This window comes from Oncorhynchus gorbuscha, linkage group LG03, assembly GCF_021184085.1.
Source record: "Oncorhynchus gorbuscha isolate QuinsamMale2020 ecotype Even-year linkage group LG03, OgorEven_v1.0, whole genome shotgun sequence".
NCBI classification, from domain to species: domain Eukaryota; kingdom Metazoa; phylum Chordata; class Actinopteri; order Salmoniformes; family Salmonidae; genus Oncorhynchus; species Oncorhynchus gorbuscha.
This window is the reverse complement of record NC_060175.1, coordinates 37,907,845-37,929,936: the sequence shown is the minus strand read 5'-3', so window position 1 is coordinate 37,929,936 and position 22,092 is coordinate 37,907,845. Positions and strand designations below refer to the sequence as shown.

General features: G+C 44.3%; 1 protein-coding gene across 1 annotated transcript in view; it reads right to left on the bottom strand.

The window, feature by feature from the left end:
* Positions 1-133: 133 nt before the first annotated feature.
* Positions 134-22,092, bottom strand: part of LOC124031345 (solute carrier family 41 member 1-like) — a 43,215-nt gene continuing 21,256 nt past the window's right edge. The window contains exons 3-11 of the mRNA XM_046342448.1: positions 20,472-20,579; positions 12,124-12,195; positions 8,461-8,605; positions 6,726-6,872; positions 5,931-6,078; positions 5,306-5,385; positions 3,941-4,075; positions 3,716-3,864; positions 134-3,646 (exon numbers count right to left, since the gene is read on the bottom strand). Coding sequence (XP_046198404.1) covers positions 3,461-3,646; positions 3,716-3,864; positions 3,941-4,075; positions 5,306-5,385; positions 5,931-6,078; positions 6,726-6,872; positions 8,461-8,605; positions 12,124-12,195; positions 20,472-20,579 — 1,170 coding nt within the window. The 3' untranslated portion in view covers positions 134-3,460. The remainder of the gene's footprint in view (positions 3,647-3,715; positions 3,865-3,940; positions 4,076-5,305; positions 5,386-5,930; positions 6,079-6,725; positions 6,873-8,460; positions 8,606-12,123; positions 12,196-20,471; positions 20,580-22,092) is intronic.

Sequence of the window (22,092 nt, the reverse complement as noted above, 5' to 3'; positions counted from 1 at the left end):
TCAGAAAGGCATAACCGCACCTGACACACACACACATATTTGACGTCCAGCTCTTAGGTTCTCTTAATTCAGGTATAGCCCCCCATACAATCACACACAGAGTGACTCACAGAAGACTACAGCAATACAGAAGAGTGGTACAAAATAATATAGTCCTTTATTTCCAGCAATTTATAAAGTCCTGCAGATTGTGAACCCCACTACAGTTACAGGGTTACAGAGGGGGACAGCAGGGGGAGCACACAGTTCCAAATAAAGTGTATGCGTGTGTGTTTGTGTGTGTAACCAATATATATGTATGGACATTTTGTGCTAGTTGTGTGTGTGTGTGTGTGTGTCTGGGAGGTGAGGTTTGAGGAATGTGGTTATTGAGAAATTTTCCATCCGTTATACCCCTGTGTTGTCTGACCACTAGTCTGTTCTAGTCAGAGCCTTCTGTTTACAATATCCATCTATTCATTTATGTTCTCAATTGAAGGTTCTGGCCTTAGTGATTCCCAAACACTGCAGCCATTGCAACCATGCAGCCTCTCTCATAGACTATTTATTCATTCATTACATTACAACATCAAATCAAGGTATGTCAGTTATTAATAAAAGCTAATTAGAGAGATTCTTACGATGTGTTGAGCTTGGTTCCTGATAGGTTAAGGCCTTCTATGTTTGGGTCCCTGCCCGAGGGCAGGGGATGTAAGGTGTGTGAGGTTCATCAGATATTAGGCACCCACACTGTTGTTTGTTAGCCTAGGCGCTAATCTACCGCGGCAGCGCTGAAGCTCTACTGGCTGGATACAACCCAAAAAAGGATGAACAAAAAAATAAAATGAGAAACAATTACAAAAACAGCGACAGAACCGAGACAAAATTAAATGAAAAATAAACACCTTATTTATAGAATAAATATAGTATATACAATTTACTTTGTGTGCATCTAAAAATAAATAGAAAAAGCATTCCTTCCCATGAAGAAGTATTCACAACCTCTTATCCGTACTGGGGCAGAACGCTGGCACAGGTTCAGTAAGACAGCAGAGAGAACCCAGGTTCTAGATCCAGGGTTCCGCCTCAAGAATACAGGTTTTAGAATATAATTTTGGATACAGGCTCTACAATCCAGAAGGTATGTAATTCTGTCATGGACACAGATTCTAGAATCAAGAAAATACAAATTCTAGAATCTACAAAACGCAGGTTCTACATTAGAATCTTGGATACAGGTTCTATAACCTAGATGAAGCTAATAGTGAACAGCCTCTATCACTATCAGCACTGTCTCATATTCACTCATATGACAATGTTGCCCTCTGTTGCCTGTGTGTGTATATTACAGTACTTTCCAACAGTGACACTAAACCCCACTGGGGCTCTCAATCAGAAACATGACATAATCATTCTATAACACATAAGATCACAGAAGGATTAAGAAAAATGATGAACTTAAAGAATACATCTAATAACGGACACAACTTCCACTTTGTAAATTGTGTCAAACCTAAGAAGGATACATTATCTTTTAAAGAGAAGGAAACTTAACTCATAATGCACACGTTTTGAATATTCATGTTATGTGCCCTGCACATGCACTCTGCTGGCCCCTTAAAACAACATATACATTGAACACCAGATAACAAAGCATCAGATGATAACACATGCATTTCACCATCAAGCTGGGCTCTGCTGCTTACGAGAATTAGAGTGTCTATGCTGACAGTATGTTAATGTGGGTAGGATAGGAAGCCATTTTCAAGCATGGCGTCTGTGGCAGATATTGTAGGTCAGCTGCACAGTGTGTATGTACAATGCACAACAGACATTAAGGAAGTGTGGTAGTCAGCATGGACAGGCCTTGAGTTGCTTCAACTCAAGAAGATCGCTGATGTTGTTTGTACCATTTGAAAAAGCTTGAGAGAGCGAGAGACAGAAAGAGCGAGCGAGATGTTTGCATGATATTCCTAAGCAGGCAATATTGGTTTGACAATTCCTCCCTCAACATCCTGTCTTTCCTCACTAACTAATGAAGCCCAAACACTTTATGTCTAAGTGTTTGTGTGAAAACAAAGAAGAAACAAATGTAATTAAAGAAATGTCACAATCGTAGCCCTTTAGGAGGATTCAGGGGACAACAAGGAGGTGTTGAAACCTTGCTATTGAGCATTGAGGCCTCAAGGACCACTAAGGACATGGTTGGCAAGAATTGGGGTTGACTTTCATTTTAAAAAACAACCCTCCAACTGAGTGTGAAACATAATGTTGCACCTGACTGTACGGTCTGGCACCTCCTTGGTGGTGATCTATGAAACATAATGTGGCACCTGACCGTATGATCTGGCACCTCCTTGGTGACCTATGAAACATAATGTGGCACCTGACCGTATGATCTGGCACTTCCTTGGTGACCTATGAAACATAATGTGGCACCTGACCGTATGATCTGGCACCTTCTTGGTGACCTATGAAGCATAATGTGGCACCTGACCGTACGATCTGGCACCTCCTTGGTGACCTATGAAACATAATGTGGCACCTGTCCGTACAATCTGGCACTTCCTTGGTGACCTATGAAACATAATGTGGTACCTGACAGTACGATCTGGCACCTCCGTGGTGACCTATGAAACATAATGTAGCACCTGACTGTACCATCTGGCAGGACCTATGTCCATGGACTAGGTTGAGGTTGCCTCTTACCACTGATACAGGGTCAGTTATGTTTTCATCCCTCCCCAATGGTTAAGGTTAGGATTTGGAGAGGGTAAACTGATTCTAGATCTGTGCTTAAGGGCAACTTAAATCTTCCTGTTTCTTTTCAGGTTAGTGTTCAGTCATCCTTTAACAGGGTTGGGGGGTTGTTACCTAAGCGGATTCAGGTCTCTACATTCTGGTCCGGGCCCCTGTGGAGCTGCCCTCACTGAATCACTACTCTCAAGGCAAGGCAAATTGGAAGGGTCCCTTAAAAATGTATTCATCTCTTTATACGTATAGCACTTGGTGATTAAGCATTCTATGCTTGTGTGAGTTTTTTTTTGCTGTCTGTCTGTCTTCATTTCAAGTCTTTAAGATTGAGCTCATCTTTACAAATGCTGCCAATGTGACTGGCCCAAGGGAGAATGTCCCCATTGAAAATAATGAGGATTCACCCACCCAATGGTAAAACAGATATAGATTCTTATCAAATTCAATATTAACAATAATAATCATGATCATCGTCATCATAATAACAATAGAAACAATAGTAGTAAAACTCTTATTTAGTCAAATAAAGAACAAATGGCATAGTCTGTGACCCAGGGGGAGGGGTTTGGGGGGAGATTGGAGGTCAAGGGGTTAGGGTTGAGGTCTGGGTCTGAAAGTGATTCAGTTGTTCCGATGTCCAGAGGGAGATACTGTACAGTTCAGTTGTTCAGGTTGTTTCCGGTGGGCCCGAATTGATGCTATGTATGTATGCTGTCCAGGTGTGTGTTCAGTCTCCCACGTCAGTGTCTCTGTCTCCAATGAGCCAGAGGACATGGAAGCAGAGGGCCAGGAAGCCGGTCCCCAGCAGATCTCCCAGGGCCGTCAAGTAAGGAATAGAGAAGTTATCAGGGTTCATCCCCCTACTCCACATCCAGTGGACCATCCAGTCAGCCAGGTACAACAGGATCAACACCTAGAGACAGAGAGGGTGAGTGGTGAGGGGGGGGTTAAGGTGTGTGGGGGTGTGAGTGTGTGTGTGTACCTGCAGTAATGCAGCAGCCATGTAGAAGGCTATGAAGATGGATGTTAGCGTGGTGTGTCCTCCCTGCATGGAGTTGATGGTGTAGAGGAAGACCAGGTGACCTGGAGCAACCAGGAGGAAGAGCACCCGTGCTGAACGAGAGTTCACATCTGGGAAAGAGAGAGAAATCAATTAAGTCAATATCAGTCAATATTGTACCTTTTTATGAAACTAATCAATACTCACTGGAACCAAAGAAGGAAGTGCAGGGGGTGGGGCATTTCCTGGGGTTGGGGTCAGGGTCTCCCATGGGGATACCATTCATGTGCAGATAGGTGGAGATTCTACTGGCCTGCACCGCTACCAGGTTACCTCCCACACCTGGCATACACACAATACAGCACACATATGAGACAGACATAGTGTACAGTGCATTCGGGAAAGTATTCAGACCCCTTGATTTTTTTCCACATTTTGTTACGTTAGAGCCTTATTAAAAAATGGATTAAATAAAACATTTCCTCATCAATCTACACACAATACCCCATAATGACAAAGTGAAAGGTAACAAGCCTATCTCTGACCTTTTTAACCCGTTTCTCAGGCAGTAGGAAACTCTCTCATCCATTTATATGCAGATGATACAGTCTTATACTCAGCTGGCCCCTCCCCGGATGTTGTGTTAAACGCTCTACAACAAAACTTTTTTAGTGTCCAACAAGCTTTCTCTGCCCTTAACCTTGTTCTGAACACCTCTAAAACATGCTATGTTGTTGTCTTAGGTCTCTCTTTATGAAGTGTTGTGTTGTCTCTCTTGTAGTGATGTGTGTTTTGTCCTATATTTTAATTTAATTTATTTTTAATCCCAGCCCCCATCCCCACAGGAGGCTTTTGCCTTTTGGTAGTCCGTCATTTTACATAAGAATTTGTTCTTAAAACTGACTTGCTTAGTTACAGTAAATAAAGGTCAAATAAAAACATCCTTGATGAAAACCTGCTCCAGAGCACTAAGGACCTCAGACTGGGGGGAAGGTTCAGCTTCAACAGGACAACAACCCTAAGCACACAGCCAAGACAACACAGGAGTGGCTTCTGGACAATTTTCAGAATGTCCTTGAGTGGCCCAGCCAGAGCCCGGACATGAAACCGATCGAACATCTCTGGAGAGACCTGAAAATACATGTGCAGCGAAGCTCCCCATCTAACCTGACAGAGCTTGAGAGGATCTGCAGAGAAGAATAGGAGAAACTCCCCAAATACAGGTGTGCCAAGCATGTAGCGTCATACCCAAGAAGACTCGAGGCTGCAATCGCTGCCAAAGGTGCTTCAACAAAGTACTGAGTAAAGGTTCTGAACACTTATGTAAATGTCATATCAGTTTTTTTTTCTTTTGAAAAAAATTCTAGAAACCGTTTTTTTGCATTGTCATTATGGGGTATTGTCTGTAGATTGATGAGGATTATTCTTTTTTAAACACATTTTAGAGTAAGGATGTAACATAACAAAATGTGGAAAAAATCAAGGGGTCTAAATACTTTCCAAATTCACTGTATCAGTGGTTGTGTATCAGTGGTTGTGTGCAGAGTATTCAGTGCCAGGAGAGAGTCTTACCGTTGATAACAGGAGTAAAGACAGCCATGCCAGCGAAGTTGGGGTTGGACACAGTCTTATCTAGGATCAGACCCCCAACACTGAGGAGAGCACAGAGGCAGGGAGGTGAAACACAAGACAGACACAGGTGAGAGATGAGAGGTAGGTGAAACAGGTAGGAGAACAGTGACTCAGATGAGAGGAAGTGAAACATGTAGGAGAACAGAGACACAGATGAGAGAGAGGTGAAACAGGTAGGAGAAGAGTGACTCAGATGAGAGGTAGGTGAAACAGGTAGGAGAACAGTGACATAGATGAGAGAGAGGTGAAACAGGTAGGAGAACAGTGACATAGATGAGAGAGAGGTGAAACAGGTAGGAGAAGAGTGACTCAGATGAGAGTAAGGTGAGACAGGTAAGAGAACAGTGACTCAGATGAGAGGAAGTGAAACACATAGGAGAACAGAGACACAGATGAGAGAGAGGTGAAACAGGTAGGAGAACAGAGACACAGATGAGAGAGAGGTGAAACAGGTAGGAGAAGAGTGACTCAGATGAGAGTAAGGTGAGACAGGTAAGAGAACAGTGACATAGATGAGAGGAAGGTGAGACACAGGTGAGAGAGAGGAGGGATATAGGTCTTGCACCTGCTGATTGCCATGGCAATGATGACAGGTTCCCAGCCTGAGTAGAGCACCTCTCTGGTGGAGGGGATCCTCCGAGCGATCAGCACCCACAGAGGGGTCAGCGCCACAAACACAGCACACACCAACGGGTTGGCATAGTCGTTAAACTCTGTAAGAAAACACACACAGGAGTCAGCATCCTTGTTACGCTATACACACACACACTTCATCAGCTCAATATAAAAACGGGACCAACGCATGGTACACAACGCTGTTTGTGAATAGGAAATGTGTTATTACTCTTCCAAAATGAGTGTTTCCATCTTTTTATATGTGATGGTGAGGTCAATGAGGTGTGGTGTGAAAAACATGTTATTCTGCATCACATGTCACAGGGTTTGTTGACAGTGAAAACACTATCACTGAACTAACAGTAGATGGCATAGTTGTGGGGTCACACACTCAGACATACACACATTCCGTACCACTGTGAGGTTAGTGGTGGAATCAAACCTCAAGTAGGCCTATATTAAAATAAGATCCCTTCTATTAGTGTCAAGCCAGGAAGGGTCGAGTTAAAGTGTTTCCATTGGGACTTTTACTGCCTGAAAAGGCCGTTCAGATACTCAGCCACACTCACACCCTGGGGTGAGACAGATAAGTATAACGCAGAGTGGGTGTTGGTGAGATGTGTGTATGTGAGTGATAAGTGTGTCTGAGTGTGTCTGTATCTCAAGCATGTACTATGTGTTCTATTTAGTTCTGTGATCTCAAGTGTCCGTCTGTGTGTGTGTGCGTGCGTGTGTGCGCGCGTACCCAGCTCCTTGTACAGTCCTGTGCTGATGCCAGCCAGCAGTGAGAGGGTGATCAGATCTCCCAGACTGGCAGCGATGGGCGTGGCCACATTGTCAGGGTTGATGCCCACCTTCCTGGATGCGATGATTACACCAATCATAATGATCCCTGCAGATAGAAGGAGGGGCTTAATGTTAAACACACCAATCATAATCAGCTTTATGGAAATATGTAACATGTTAATTTGATCACAGTTTAATCAGTGTTAACTTCTTTGGGGTAGGGGGCAGTATTTTCACGTCTGGATGAAAAGTGTGCCCAGAGTAAACTGCCTGCTACACAGGCCCAGATGCTAGGATATGCATATTATTAGTCGATTTAGATAGAAAACACTCTGAAGTTTCTAAAACTGTTTGAATGATGTCTGTGAGTATAACAGAACTCATATGGCAGGAGAAAAAATCCAACCAGGAAGTGGGAAATCTGAGGTTTGTAGGTTTTCAAGTCTTAGCCTATCCAATATACAGTGTATGTGGGGTCATATTGCACTTCCTAAGGCTTCCACTAGATGTCAACAGTCTTTAGAACCTTGTTTCAGGTTTCTACTGTGAAGTGGGAGAGAATGAGAGCTGATTGAGTCAAGGATCTGCCAGAAGGACATGTGCTCAGTCAGGTGTGTGTCCTTTCCCTTTCATTTCTAAAGACAAAGGAATTCTCCGGTTAAAACATTATTGAAGATTTATGATAAAAACATCCTAAAGATTGATTAAATACATCGTTTGACATGTTTCTATGAACTGTAATATAACTTTTTTGACTTTGTCTGGACCTAGTGCCTGCGCATTTGGATTACTGTACTAAATACACAAACAAAAAGGAGGTATTTGGACATAAATTAAGGACTTTATCGAACAAAACTAACATTTATTGTGGAACTGGGATTCCTGGGAGTGCATTCTGATGAAGATCATCAAAGGTAAGTGAATATTTATAATGCTATTTCTGACTTTTGTTGACTCCATAACATGGCGGGTATGTGTATTGCTTGTTTTGGTCTCTGAGCGCTGTGCTCAGGTTATTCCATGGTGTGCTTTTTCCATAAAGCTTTTTTGAAATCTGACACAGCAGTTGCATTAAGGGGAAGTATATATTTAATTCCATGCATAACAGTTGTATTTTCATCAACATTTATGATGAGTATTTCTGTAAATTGACATCTTTCACAGGATGTTTTGGAGGCAAAACATAACAATGAGCCAATGTAAACAGAGATTTTTGGATATAAATATGAACTTTATCGAACAAAACATACATGTATTGTGTAACATGAAGTCCTATGAGTGCCATCTGATGAAGATCATCAAAGGTTAGGGATTAATTTTCTATATTTCTGCTTCTTGTGACTCCTCTCTTTGGCTGGAAAAATGGCTGTGTTTTTTTGTGACAAGGTACTGACCTAACATAATCGCATAGTATGCTTTTGTCGTAAAGCCTTTTTGAAATCGGACACTGTGTTGGGATTAACAACAAGTTTATCTTTAAAATGGTGTATAATACATGTATGTTTGAGGAATTTTAATTATGAGATTTCTGTTGTTTGAATTTGGCGCCCTGCACTTTCACTGGATGTTGGTTAGGTGGGACGTTAGCATTCCACGTACCCTTGAGAGGTTAAATCGTTACTATGTGCATATGAACAATTACAGTCTGAAAAATGTTTACAGTACTATTTATATAGTTATTCTTCTAGTGGTACCTAGTATCAGAGAAGCGATGAATGCGGTTGCCACACTGGAGGCACACAACAGGATAGCATGTCCCAGTCTAAAGTTCCCTTCTGGGATCCAGCCAAAGATCACCGCGGCGATGGACGCCAGGAACCCTACTACCGTGGCCTGGACCTGGGAGAAGGCAGAGAGAGAAGGGGTACTGTAATCTATACTCTACGTGTGTGTCACTGTAGTAAAGGTCTCCTCGACCTGAGGAGGCTTAGTGTGTGTGTGTGAGTGAGTACTGTAATCCCCTGGTGAGCTGACCCAGCACACAGTGACCCCCTCTAGCAGGTTATGTGACTGATAGGGATCCAAAGTGCTGGGGTTAGGGTGCTTCCAGGAACCAGTCCAATATTACACATAAGAGCACTTGTACATCTGACTGTGTCCAGTTCTGGTAACAAAATGTCACCTTACCAGGACACACCATGATTGGACTTATTTTGTGATTTTTTTATGTCTGTGTTCCATCAATCCATGCACATGTTTTGTTTCAGAATGTGTTGAATGGTTTTCTGTTTCACAGTGTTCCATGCAGGTGTGGTGGAATGTTATAGAGCAGGGGTGTCAAACTCATTTCGCATCGTGGGCCACATACGGCCTAGGGAGATGTCAAGTGGGCCGGACCATTAAAATTATACCATACTCTGCTATAAATAACCAAAATATCATGTCTTTCCTTTGTTTTGGTGTAAAGAAGCACAAGAACATTAGGAAAATATTGAAATTTAATGAACTATCCTTTTACAAAACATTTCATGAAACACCTCATATTTCCTTAGACAAATGTGCAATTTACTTTTATCATTCACAAATATGCATTGCAACTGATCCCACTGATTGTACAAAGGCACAAAACTTTAATTGGTACTGAAAAATATAGTAATGCACTTTAAGATTAAATGAGACTTTTAAAGAAAGGAATTTTTAAACCACTTACACATACGCATATAAAATCTAAATGTAATCCCTGCGTACACCTTACAAACTAAGGAGAGTGATTTTAAATGTGTAATGAAGAAAGTGTTCGCCTGTCCTGTAAATCTGTAAACTTCATACATGAAACATACATACACATACAATACATACTGAAAATTTATGGAGTTGTATGAACAGTAGAATTCCATCACACAACTTTTGTTTTGAAGCTGCTGACTAACATTAAAGTGCACATTTTTTAAATCACCACAGTAAGGATTAATCTTCACAGAGCTGTATTCTTTCAATGCAAACAGTATCTAAGGCAGCATTTTAAAGGTGTTAGTCTAGTCTGGACTTGTATTTGTACCTGAAACTTGGCATCTTTTGGCCTGTACAAGTGCATCAACACCAGGTGTCATGTCCTGACTAGCTGTCACTTTCAGAATGTCATTTAAGTGCTTGTTTGTGAGCCTTGAACGCATTTTTGTTTTATTGATATTCATCACTGAGAAAATTTGTTCACAAAGGTAGGTTGTCCCAAACATGCACAAAATTTTAGCAGCCAGGGCTGTTAATTTGGGGTACCCTGGTAGTAGATACTGATAAAATCTGTCCAGACCTACAGAGGCAAATTTGCCCTTCAAATCTGCATCACACTGCAAATCAATTATCTCTAGCTGAATTTCGACCAGCAGATCAGAAGCTTTAACTGTGAAAGGTGAGCAAAAACTGAAAATTCTGTCTCAAGTTCACCAAATACCTGAAAACGTTTCTCAAACTCCCGCAGTAGTCCTGCAATTTTGTCTTTGTACCGTTTCATGTCCGCATCAGGTCTGGTCACACACACATCTCTCAGACAGGGGAAATGAGCAGGGTTGCCATTTGCCAGTTGCATCTCCCACAAAGTCAGCTTCAACTTAAATGCATGTATGTTGTCAGAAAACTGTGTGACAACTTTTTTGCGGCCTTGCAACATTTTGTTCAGATTGTTCAAGTGTTCAGTAATATCAACCAAGAATGCAAGGTCCCGTAGCCATTCCTGAGATTGTAATTCCAACACCGGTTTTCCTTTTTTCTCCATGAACTGTCCGATTTCCTCTCGTAGATCAAAGAAATGCCTCAGCACAGCGCCTCGGCTTAACCATCTCACTTCAGTGTGGTATGGCAGGCTGTGGGTAATGTTGCTGTCGCTGAGAAGTTTGTCAAACTGACGATGGTTCAGACCTCTGGACCGGATGAAATTTACAGTGCGAACAACCACCTCCATGACGTGGTCCATTTTCAGCGACTTGCAACACAATGCCTCCTGGTGCAAAATACAGTGAAATGTCCAGAAACGATCTCCTCCATTAAGGGCTTGTACTTTGTCTTTGAACTTTGTCGCGACACCTGCTTTCTTTCCGACCATGGATGGCGCGCCGTCTGTAGCCAGGCTGACAGCGCGGGACCAGTCCACTCCAACTCTGTCCAATGCAGCAACGACAGAGCCGAAAATGTCCTCGGCTGTTGTGGTGTCCATCATTGGCACCAACTCAAGAAACTCTTCAGTAACAGTCAATATCTCATCAACTCCTCGAATAAATATGGCCAGTTGGGCCACGTCTGTGATGTCAGTGCTCTCGTCAATTGCCACGGAAAATGCAATAAATGACTTGACTCTCTGTTTCAATTGTAAGTCGCTCTGGATAAGAGCGTCTGCTAAATGACTTAAATGTAATGTAAATGTAAATCTGCCGATAGTTCCGAAATCCTCTCTGCTATAGTATTCCTCGTCAGGCTAATATTGGCAAAAGCTTGTCGCTTCTCGGGACATACAAGTTCAGCCGCCTTCATCATGCATCGTTTAACAAAGTCACCGTCGGAATACGGCTTCGATGCTAATGCTATTTCGCTAGCAAATAGGTAGCTGGCTTTTACCGCTGCTTCACTGACTTCTCGGCTCTGGATGAAAGTTGACTGCTGTTTCCTCAGACCCGCCAGCAATTCGTTAATTTTATCTCTTCTCAGTTGTCCTTGCAAGCCGTCATATTTTTCGCTGTGATGAGTCTCGTAGTGGCGTCGAATATTATATTCCTTCAATACCGAAACTTGTTGCAAACACACCAAGCACAAAGGTTTTCCGTGCATCTCTGTAAATAAATAGGACGTGGTCCATTTTTCTTTGAAAATTCTACACTCCTTATCTACTTTTCTCCGTTTGGATAACGACATTTTGGCTAATGAGGGTGTAGCGGAGAGGTAGAGACCAAGGTATTAACAACGTCGTAACAAGCAGCAGATGGCGCATTGATACCGTCTGCTGTTTTCAGTCTGTCTCAGTGATGCGGCTTGTCTTCTACTCTGATGGAAAGAGTGCGCCCCTTAGCGGATAATCCATGAATTGCAGCGAATTAAAAATATTAATTCCATGTCTTTTATGCATTTTTTCCACTTTCAAATTATCCTGCGGGCCTGATCGAACCTCCTTGGGGGCCGGTTCCGGCCCGCGGGCCGTATGTTTGACACCCCTGTTATAGAGTGTTCCATGTGCAAAAGAAACGCACACCTGTTTAGGCTGGCTAGCGGAGTAGAACACTTGAAAAAGAATAGGAGAGCCGCACACTTTAGGAGCTCAGATGCAATCATTTAATAACCTAATGACCAACGTTTCGACAGACAGGCTGTATTCATCAAGGTATAATGATGAAGACAGCGGCTCTCCTTTTCTTTCATAGAGTGTTCCTTACCTGGATGAGGGCGAGGTTTCCAACGATCATCTTCCACATGTCCTTGGCTGAGTCCATCTGACCAATATTAGCCTGCAGAGAGAGACGCAGGAGACCGTAAGAGAACGCAAACACAACTATAACACAGATTACCATGAGACCAAGACCACAGCACTCAACGATGTCTGACTGGCCACGGTTTGAAAAGAGGAAAAGTAACCAGAATCATGAAGTTTCAAAAGCTGAGAATCTGCACAATTGAGTATGCATACATGTACATGAAAACGTGTGTGTGCGCGCGCTGTGTCATAGGCCCTAGGTTCTGTCAGAACAATAAGGGTTCAATTCTCAAAGAAGCTCTGAAACCCTCCACCCTGCGGCCCACTTATCTCATCTCTCTGTACACACACACACACACACACCACACACACACACACACACACACACACACACACACACACACACACACACACACACACACACACACACACACACACACACACACACACACACACACACACACACACACACACACACACACACACACACACACACACACACACACACACACACACGTCTCTCTCATTCATGGTCTCAAGCATCAAGTGGCTGTCCAACAGAGGCACAGTGTGTGTCAGAGGCTATGAGCCTAATGACCACTCTGCTCAGAGGCGTGTGTGTGTGTCTGTATCTGTGTCAGTCAGGTAAGGAAGTTGAAAGAGGAAGGGTGAGCCTTCAGGGGCCGTGTTTCAAACCCATGTGTACAGAGAGAGATGAGTGGAGTTGGCTGCATGGTGGATAAGGGGGCACAAGGCAGGGAGATAAGAGACAGGGCAGGTCACACTACACTACACACACCAGCCACCCAAACAATAAAGAAACCATACGCTCACACACACACACACACACCACTGACGGCGTGATGACGGCAGCAAGGGCTCAGCCAGAATAGGCCACAATGTCACGTAAGCTTTAGCCTTGGTTGTTTTTCAGTTGGTGTGTGTTTTTCCAGCTGTTGAAGGCTATGAGCTGGTGGTGAGATAAGGCAGTGTCTAAGGGTTTAGTGTGTGACAGTAAATGACGGTAGCTAGCTACCCCGCTATCTTTTTGTTAGTCTAGCACTCATCTCTCTTTTAGGCTTAGAGAGAAAGAGAGCAGGAATAGCAGATATTACGTTTATTATGAACATTTACATTAAACCATGCCAATAATGGATGTCAGAGAGTAGCCTACAGTAGGCTGGCTCTAGACACTATGTGGTAGCTAATGCGGTAATGTCAGCCTGCCGTCATCCACTAAATATGATTATTCCAATAGTCAATTAGGCTCAAATGCAAGGATCACAGAGAGTTACAGAAAACAACTGTTTGTAGAAAGGAGAGAGAGAGAGTGTGAGTTTAGCCCAGAATCTCCTCAACCCCTAAACAAAAACAACCATTTTCAGCAGATCAAAATAAGAAAGAAGACAGAGATGTGGTCATGTGGATGGCATTCTGTCTCAGCCCCTGGGATCAACCATTTTTTATTAGGAAACTTACAGTGATCTTAATCTGTTGATAATTAGTAATTCCGTGGAAAGAAACGTGGCCAACTGGAGCCAGCCAAGATCCTCCAAGAAAAACAATAACGGGAGTAGGCTAATGTCACACCAAACAAATGACATACACAGATCTGCCAGATCATACACGCTCAAGTCACCTGGCTGCCACCAAGTCGCAACAGCAAAGAAAGCAGTAAAGTTTGCTACATAAAAAATGCATCCACCCTTCCTCCTTCCAGTCTTGGAATGGGGGTTACACAACATAGCAATATCTGGGAGCCGTACACTCAATTCACCTGCATCACAACTCAAAAGTCAAGAGAGGAAAGAACTGGAAAAGCTTATCACATTCTGCTGTGTTTGTCAGGCTGTTTTCCCACAAGCCAGTGGAAGGAATGTGTGGATTGATGTGCTTAATAGCAGCAGTGAGCTACTAATTTTAGGTACTACATAGTTCTAGGAATACATTCTTAGAAAAAAGGGTTTCCAAAAGGGTTATTTGGCTGTCCCCATAGGATAACCCTTTATGGTTCCAGGTAGAACCCTTTTGGGTTCCATGTAGAACCCTCTGTGGAAAGAGTTCTACATCTAACCTAAAAGGGTTCTCCCATGACCGGCTATAGCCTTTTGGGCTAGAGCTTTTAGGCCCCTCACCTTGCCGCAAAACATTTTAGTGGCCCCCCTCTTGATGGTGGAGAGAAATGTATTTTTTTCAAGGTTAATTTCCTGCAATTCTACACATTTTGCCATGGGGCATAGAGAAAATGTTGCAGTTTTAAAGCAATTTTTATGCTCTCCTACTCATTTTGCCATGGGGCAGAGAAAAAAACAATTGCAATTACAAATTTGCACTTCCTGCAATTCTACACATTTTGTAATGACTAATGCCATGTTATATCATATCTGATTGACTAACAAAATCAATGGGGGCCCACTGGAGGTCAAGGCCCCTGGGCACGTTCCGTGCATGCCCGGTCGGTATTCGGCCATGATTAATTAATTTAGCTGGACCGCTACCTCGCACAACACTCGCCCGACAGTTGTCCCCCTTTTAGCAGCAAACTGTAAACAGAATTGTTTCGTTAAGCCAACACTCTTCCAGTAAAAATTGTAATAGCAGAGCAATGTTTAAAAAAAGCTGAAATGTACAGACATTTTACTTATATTTGAAACTTGTTTTATGGAATTACCTGTAATTGTAGTAACAGCCTGTTGCATTCTGAGATTGTCACCGTAGTTTAAAATCTAAAAATGTTTTTCTTTGCTTGACTGTATTGAGCCACCAGGCAAGAAGCAGCTCCCAAGGGAATTATCAATGCTTTCAGTCTCTATTTGCTTTTACCTCATACAATGACTTCTATGATTTTGATAAAAATTTCAGCTGTGGACCAAGAATGTTGCATTGCCAGCCACAACGAAAGGTAAGGCAATGATTTAATGTAAATTCAAAAGTAGATATCTCTTTCGCCATTCCACTCCTCAGACTCTCCTTCATCTCTCGTAGTGTGAATATGGCCTAACTACCAATCTAAACATTTTAGTTGACATGACTAATTGAGTGACTGTCAGAAACTGATATAAGAGAGAAACTGCAGATGCCCAACCATATTTTAAATTGCACCTGGTGTATTGTACTATCCTTACTCTCAATAGTAAGTTGTCTGTAGGCCCTGCATTAAATACCAACATTTTTTATATTTTTAAATGTTTTAAATGTCACCTTTATTTAACCAGGTAGGCCAGTTGAGAACATGCTCTCATTTACAACTGCTATCTGGCCAAGATAAAGCAAAGTAAGTCGCTCTGGATAAGAGCGTCTGCTAAATGACTTAAATGTAAATGTAAATGTAAAGCAGTGTGACAAAAACAACAACACAGAGTTACACATAACAAAGGTACAGTCAATAACACAATAGAAAAGAAGAAAAATCTATGTACAGTGTGTGTAAATGTAGAAGAGTAGGGAGGTAGGCAATAAATAGGCCATAGAAGCAAAACAATTCAAATGTAGCATTAATACTGGAATGATAGATGTGCAGATGATGATGTGCAAGTAGAGATACTGGTGTGAAAAAGAGCAAGAGGGTAAGTAAAAATATGGGGATGAGGTAGTTGGGTGTGCTATTTACAGATTGGCTGTGCACAGGTACAGTGATCAGTAAGCTGCTGACAGCTGATGCTTAAAGTTAGAGAGGAAGATATAAGACTCCAGCTTCAGAGATTTTTGCAATTCGTTCCAGTCATTGGCAGCAGAGAACTGGAAGGAAAGGTGGCAAAAGTAAGTGTTGGCTTTGGGGATGACCAGTGAGATATACCTGGTGGAGCGCGTGCTATGGGTGTGTGTTGCTATGCTGATCAGTGAGCTGAGATGACGGTCTTTACCTAGCAAAGATTTATAGATGACCTGGAGCCAGTGGGTTTGGCAAGGGCCAGCCAACGAGAGCATACAGGTCGCAGAAGTGGATAGTATGTGGGGCTTTGGTGACAAAACGTATGGCATTGTGATAGACTGCATCCAATTTGCTGAGTAGAGTGTTGGGAGGCTATTTTGAAAATGACATCGCAAAAGTCAAGGATCGGTAGGATAGTCAGTTTTACGAGGGTATGTTTGGCAGCATGAGTGAAGGAGGTTTTGTTGTGAAATAGGAAGCCAATTCTAGATTTACTTTTGGATTGGAGATGCTTAATGTGCGTCTGGAAGGAGAGTTTACCGTCTAGCCATACACCTAGGTATTTGTAGTTGTCCACATACTCTAAGTCAGAACCATCCAGAGTAGTGATGCTAGAAGGGCGGGCAGGTGCGGGTAGCGATCGGTTGAAGAGCATGCATTTAGTTTTACTTGCATTTAAGAGCAGTTGGAGGCCACGGAAGGAGAGTTGTATTGAATTGAAGCTCATCTGGAGGTTTGTTAATACAGTGTCCAAAGAAGGGCCAGAAGTATACGGAATGGTGTCGTCTGTGTAGAGGTGGATCAGAGAATCACCAGCAGCAAGAGCATATCATTGATATATACAGAGAAAAGAGTTGGCCCGAGAATTGAACCCTGTGGCACACCCATAGAGAATGCCAGAGTTTCAAACAACAATCCCTCCGATTTGACATACTGAACTCTGTCTGAGAAGTAGTTGGTGAACCACGCAAGGCAGTCATTTGAGAAGCCAAGGCTATTGAGTCTGCCGATAAGAATGCGGTGATTGACAGAGTTGAAAGCCTTGGCCTGGTCAATGAAGACGGCTGCAGAGTAGTCTTTTATCGATGGCGGTTATGATATTATTTTGGACCTTGAGCGTGGCTGAGGTGCATCCATGACCAGCTCGGAAACCAGATTGCATAGTGGAGAAAGGTACGGTGGGATTCAAAATGGTCGGTGATCTGTTTATTAACTTGGCTTTCAAAGATTTAAGAAAGGCAGGGCAGGATGGATATAGGTCTATAGCAGTTTGGGTCTAGAGTGTCTCCCCCTTTGAAGAGGGGGATGACCGAGGCAGCTTTCCAATCTTTGGGGGATCTCAGAAAATACTAAACAATTTTGGCGGATCATTTTAGAAGCAGAGGGTCCAGATTGTCTAGCCCAGCTGATTCGTAGGGATCCAGATTTTGCATCTCTTTCAGAACATCAGCTGTCTGGATTTGGGTGAAGGAGAAGCGGGGGGGGCTTGGGCAAGTTGCAGGGGGTGCTGAGATGTTGGCCGGGGTAGGGGTAGCCAGGTGGAAAGCATGGCCAGCCGTAGAAAAATGCTTGAAAATTGAAAATATCGATTATTGTGGATTTATCAGTGGTGACAGTGTTTCCTATCCTCAGTGCAGTGGGCAGCTGGGAGGAGGTGCACTTATTCTCAATGGACTTTACAGTGTCCCAACATGTTGCTGAAGCCACAACAATGTCCCTCACTTAGGAATGATTTATTAACGTGCAATCGCTTTGTTAACAGTTTTGCATATTTTTTCAGGCTTGGTCAAGTTGTTTAAAGTAAGAGTAGAATAACTTAGCCTCTAATTTTAACTAGTATTTAACAATATTGGAAGGGAAGGTGGCAAGATAAAGTTAGCTAACGTTAGGTAAACAGACACTGCAGGCAGCTAGTTAGCAAAACAGAATGAACAAATAACTAGGCTGGCTAGCAAGCCTAGATTGAACAGAACACATCTAGCTGCATTTCCTAAGTCTTTCATCAGATGTTGTTAAAATATCTTCCGTCCAAATGAATCGGCAGGACCGTTTTCTCCTGCCGAGCCAATGCAATGGAGTGAAACGCGATCAGGTGCCCACTTCAGTCCCTGAAAACAAATGGAAGAAAACAATTTGTTACATGTCTTCAGCTGGCTAACAAGTTCACCATTTCATGATTTTAAAACTGTACGGGTCTTCACAATTGACATATTGCTGAATCTATGATTAGTTAGTTTGGTTGTTCATCTTTAAACAGCCAATAAGCAGAATGAGATCGCCTGCTAGCTAGCTATCACATCCGACATGTTAGCTAACTTGACAACAGGCTGATAAACAACAGTTACTCAATTTTTTTATTCAAAATTCATATGAAAGTTTGTACATAATTTGGTTAATAAATAAACATTATACTTACATTTTGAAGTTATTCCTTATTCTTCTGGAAAATGTTATCCCAAGCGGGGACTTCTGTGTGCCATTATTTTTTAGTTTTTGTTTTGAAAGTATATTGGAAAGTTTCTTAGTAGCAAACTAACTTTTTAGTTTGGATCCCATGGCACATTTGGCATCAGTTGCTGGGACTGCTACACTCTGTTCAGTGATCCTGCCAACCAAGGCCAGGACTGAGGAGCTATTTGGCATAGCAACTAGCCTAGCTGCTGGCTAGCTGCCTATCAAGCTAGCAGGGTTTGTTGAGGGCTTGAACACGGCCCGCAACATGGTTAGACATTGTGGCTGGGACTGCGGATTGTCCCGGGTTTGTGGCTGTCTAGATCCCTGTGGTTTGTTGTGTTCAATCTTCCCTGTGACAGGTCTCTCAACAGGCCAAAAAACATGAACCCGAACCCTCCAAGATCCAACACAGTTCCCCAATAGCTGTCCCTCAACCATTCGAGACCTCTCCCACAGCCCCTTTTCATATGTTTATCTCTAATAAGAACTGATAGCCCATATTATTATATGTGGCCCCAAGAAGAAAAATATAAATAAAAAAAAAACATACCATTAATTCCATTCCCCACCCCTGTAACGGTATAAATAAAAATACCATTAATTCCATTCCCCACCCCTGTAACGGTCGTCGTCGGTGGAAGAAGGTGAGGACCAAGTTGCAGGGTGGTATGTGTCCATATTTATTAAATGAACACTGAAATAACAAAATAATAAACGAGAACAGTTCTGGCTGATGCAGACACACAACAGAAAACAATCACCCACCCAACACAATAGAAAACAGGCTCCCTAATTATGGATCTCAATCAGAGACAACGATTGACAGCTGCCTCTGAGAACCATACCAGGCCAAACACAGAAATAGCAAATCAAAGAAAAGCTAACAAAGACAACCCACCCAACTCACGCCCTGACCATACTAAAACAAAGACATAACAAAAGAACTAAGGTCAGAACGTGACATACCCACCCCCCCCCCTCCCAAAGGTGCGGACTACGGCCGCAAAACCTGAACCTATAGGGGAGGGTCTGGGTGGGTGTCTGTCCGCGGTGGCGGCTCTGGCGCGGGACGTGGACTCCACTCCACCATAGTCCTTGTCCGCCTCTTAGCCCGCCTCCGTGGCCTCTTAAGAGCAGTGACCCTTGCCGCCGATCTCGGACTGGGGACCCTAGCCACGGGTCCCGAATGGACGGGAGACTCCGGCAGATCCAGACTGGAGGGAGCACCTGTAGGAAGGAGACAGAGAGACAGCCTGGTGCGGGGGGCTGCCACCGGAGGGCTGGTGCGTGGAGGTAGCACCGGATAGACTGGACCGTGAAGGCGCACTGGAGCTCTCGAGCACCGAGCCTGCCCAACCCTACCTGGCTGAATGCTCCCTGTAGCCAGGCCAGTGCGGCGAGGTGGAATAGCCCTCACTGGGCTGTGCTGGCGAACCGGGGACACCATGCGTAGGGCTGGTGCCATGTACCCCGGCCCGAGGAGACGAACTGGAGATCAGATGTGCTGAGCCGGCTTCATGGCACCTGGCTCGATGCCCACTCTAGCCCGGCCGATACGAGGTGCTGCTATGTACCGCACTGGGCTATGCCTGCGCACCGGGGACACCGTGTGCCTCACAGCATAACACAGTGCCTGCCCGTTCCACCTCTCTCCACAGTAAGCACGGGGAGTTGGCTCAGGTCTCCTACCTGACATAGCCACACTCCCTCCCAACACATTTTTGGGGCTCCCTCTCGGGCTTCCTTGCCAGCCGTGTTCCCTCAAAGCGCTGGCCCCCTTTACCTGCTGCCTCCGCTCTCCTGGCTGCCTCCACCTGTTCCCATGGGAGGCAATCCCTTCCAGCCAGGATCTCCTCCCATGTGTAGCAACCCTTGCCGTGCAGAATGTCTTCCCATGTCCATTCCTCCTTATAGCGCTGCTCCTGCCCATTACCACGCTGCTTGGGCCTTTGTTGGTGGGTAATTCTGTAACGGTCGTCGTCGGTGGAAGAAGGTGAGGACCAAGGTGCAGCGTGGTATGTGTCCATATTTATTAAATGAATACGGAAATAACAAAATAACAAAGAGAAATGACCGAAAACAGTTCTGGCTGGTGCAGACACACAACAGAAAACACATACCCCACACACACACAAGCATACATGTCCAGAAATGTCCACACAGGCAACTACACACACACGCACACACACAACACACACACTCACCGCTGTGGACAGTCTGGAAGCCAGTGTCATCTCCAGGTTGCCCTTTAACCCCAGCAGCGCTGGGACCAGGATGAAGACCTCTGTCACCTCTGTAAACACCGTCCAGTGCTGCAACACAAGAACACAGTCTGAAACCTGATCTCTTCCTTTTCTCAGTGACATGCTATCTGTTCAAACCGTGTTGGAATCATAATGGAGCAAGGTCATTTTGACCTTACACTGTAACCATTCACCACCCTCTTTCTGTCACTTCTCTCTCCCTCTCTTCTCTAAACATCCACCTGCTCCTTATCTATCCCTCTCCTCTCTCTCTTCCCGTACCCTTTCTCGCCATTCTCCCTGTCTTCAACAACACTATAATAAAACACTGTAACAAGATTTATTTTATTGATATTACCTTTCATACAGTACTTGCAGCCCACATTGTTTTTACTGTAACCCTCCATCTGCCTGCTAGCTCTTGTGCTGAGGCAGAGAGATAGCAGGCAGATTGGCAAAGAGGAAGAGAGTATTTAATACTCTCTGCCTCTGTTCCAGTTACCATACCTCTCCACAGTGAACGACTTAGTCTGGGGCAAAGTCAGCCAGGAGCAAGGCCAGCTAAATCTAAAGGGTCATTTAGATATACTGTATGGCCTGGGATGGGAGACATCAGAGAAAATGAATAAATTACAAATGCTCATGCTCACGCAGCTGAGTTGCTGTAGAATCAAATGGAAATTCCCAGTTGATGACTCTGTGGTCCAGGAGCTGATTACCGGCCCACTATGCCCCCCACTTTAGCTGTATTCCAGCCCTTGAGATGGTCTCTATGAGTCCCTGAACTGATGACTGTGGTAAAGTGCCTCTCTGATGTTTCTCCATTAGCCCAGTGCAGTGGCAGGAGCAGCAAAGTGGGACAGAGGATAGACAGGGCTGGTGCATAAGGATGAGGATGATTTTGGGATACATGGCTAAGGAATGACTGGGCTGGGGAATAAGGCTGGGGGGATGGGTTGGGGCTGGGGTATAAGGCTGGAGGGATGGGGTTGGGGTTGGGGCTGGGGAATAAGGCTGGGGTGATGGGGTTGGGGCTGGGGTATAAGGCTGGGGGATGGGGTTGGGGCTGGGGTATAAGGCTGGAGGGATGGGGTTGGGGTTGGGGCTGGGGAATAAGGCTGGGGGTTGGGGTTGGGGCTGGGGTATAAAGCTGGGGGTTGGGGTTGGGGCTGGGGAATAAGGCTGGGGGGATGGGGTTGGGGCTGGGGTATAAGGCTGGGGGATGGGGTTGGGGCTGGGGTATAAGGCTGGGGGATGGGGTTGGGGCTGGGGTATAAGGCTGGAGGGATGGGGTTGGGGTTGGAGCTGGGGAATAAGGCTGGGGGGATGGGGTTGGGGCTGGGGTATAAAGCTGGGGGTTGGGGTTGGGGCTGGGGAATAAGGCTGGGGGGATGGAGTTGGGGCTGGGGTATAAGGCTGGGGACAATAATCCATCAACTGAGAAAGCGCTTGCCTTCAGAGTGAGTCCCACCTGCCCCCAGCACTTGCAGCTCATCGCTCAGCCCACAGCTAAATCAATACTGAGAAGGCTGTAGGGGAGAGGAATAACATCTAGATAACTTTATCCTGCCTACACATCCCT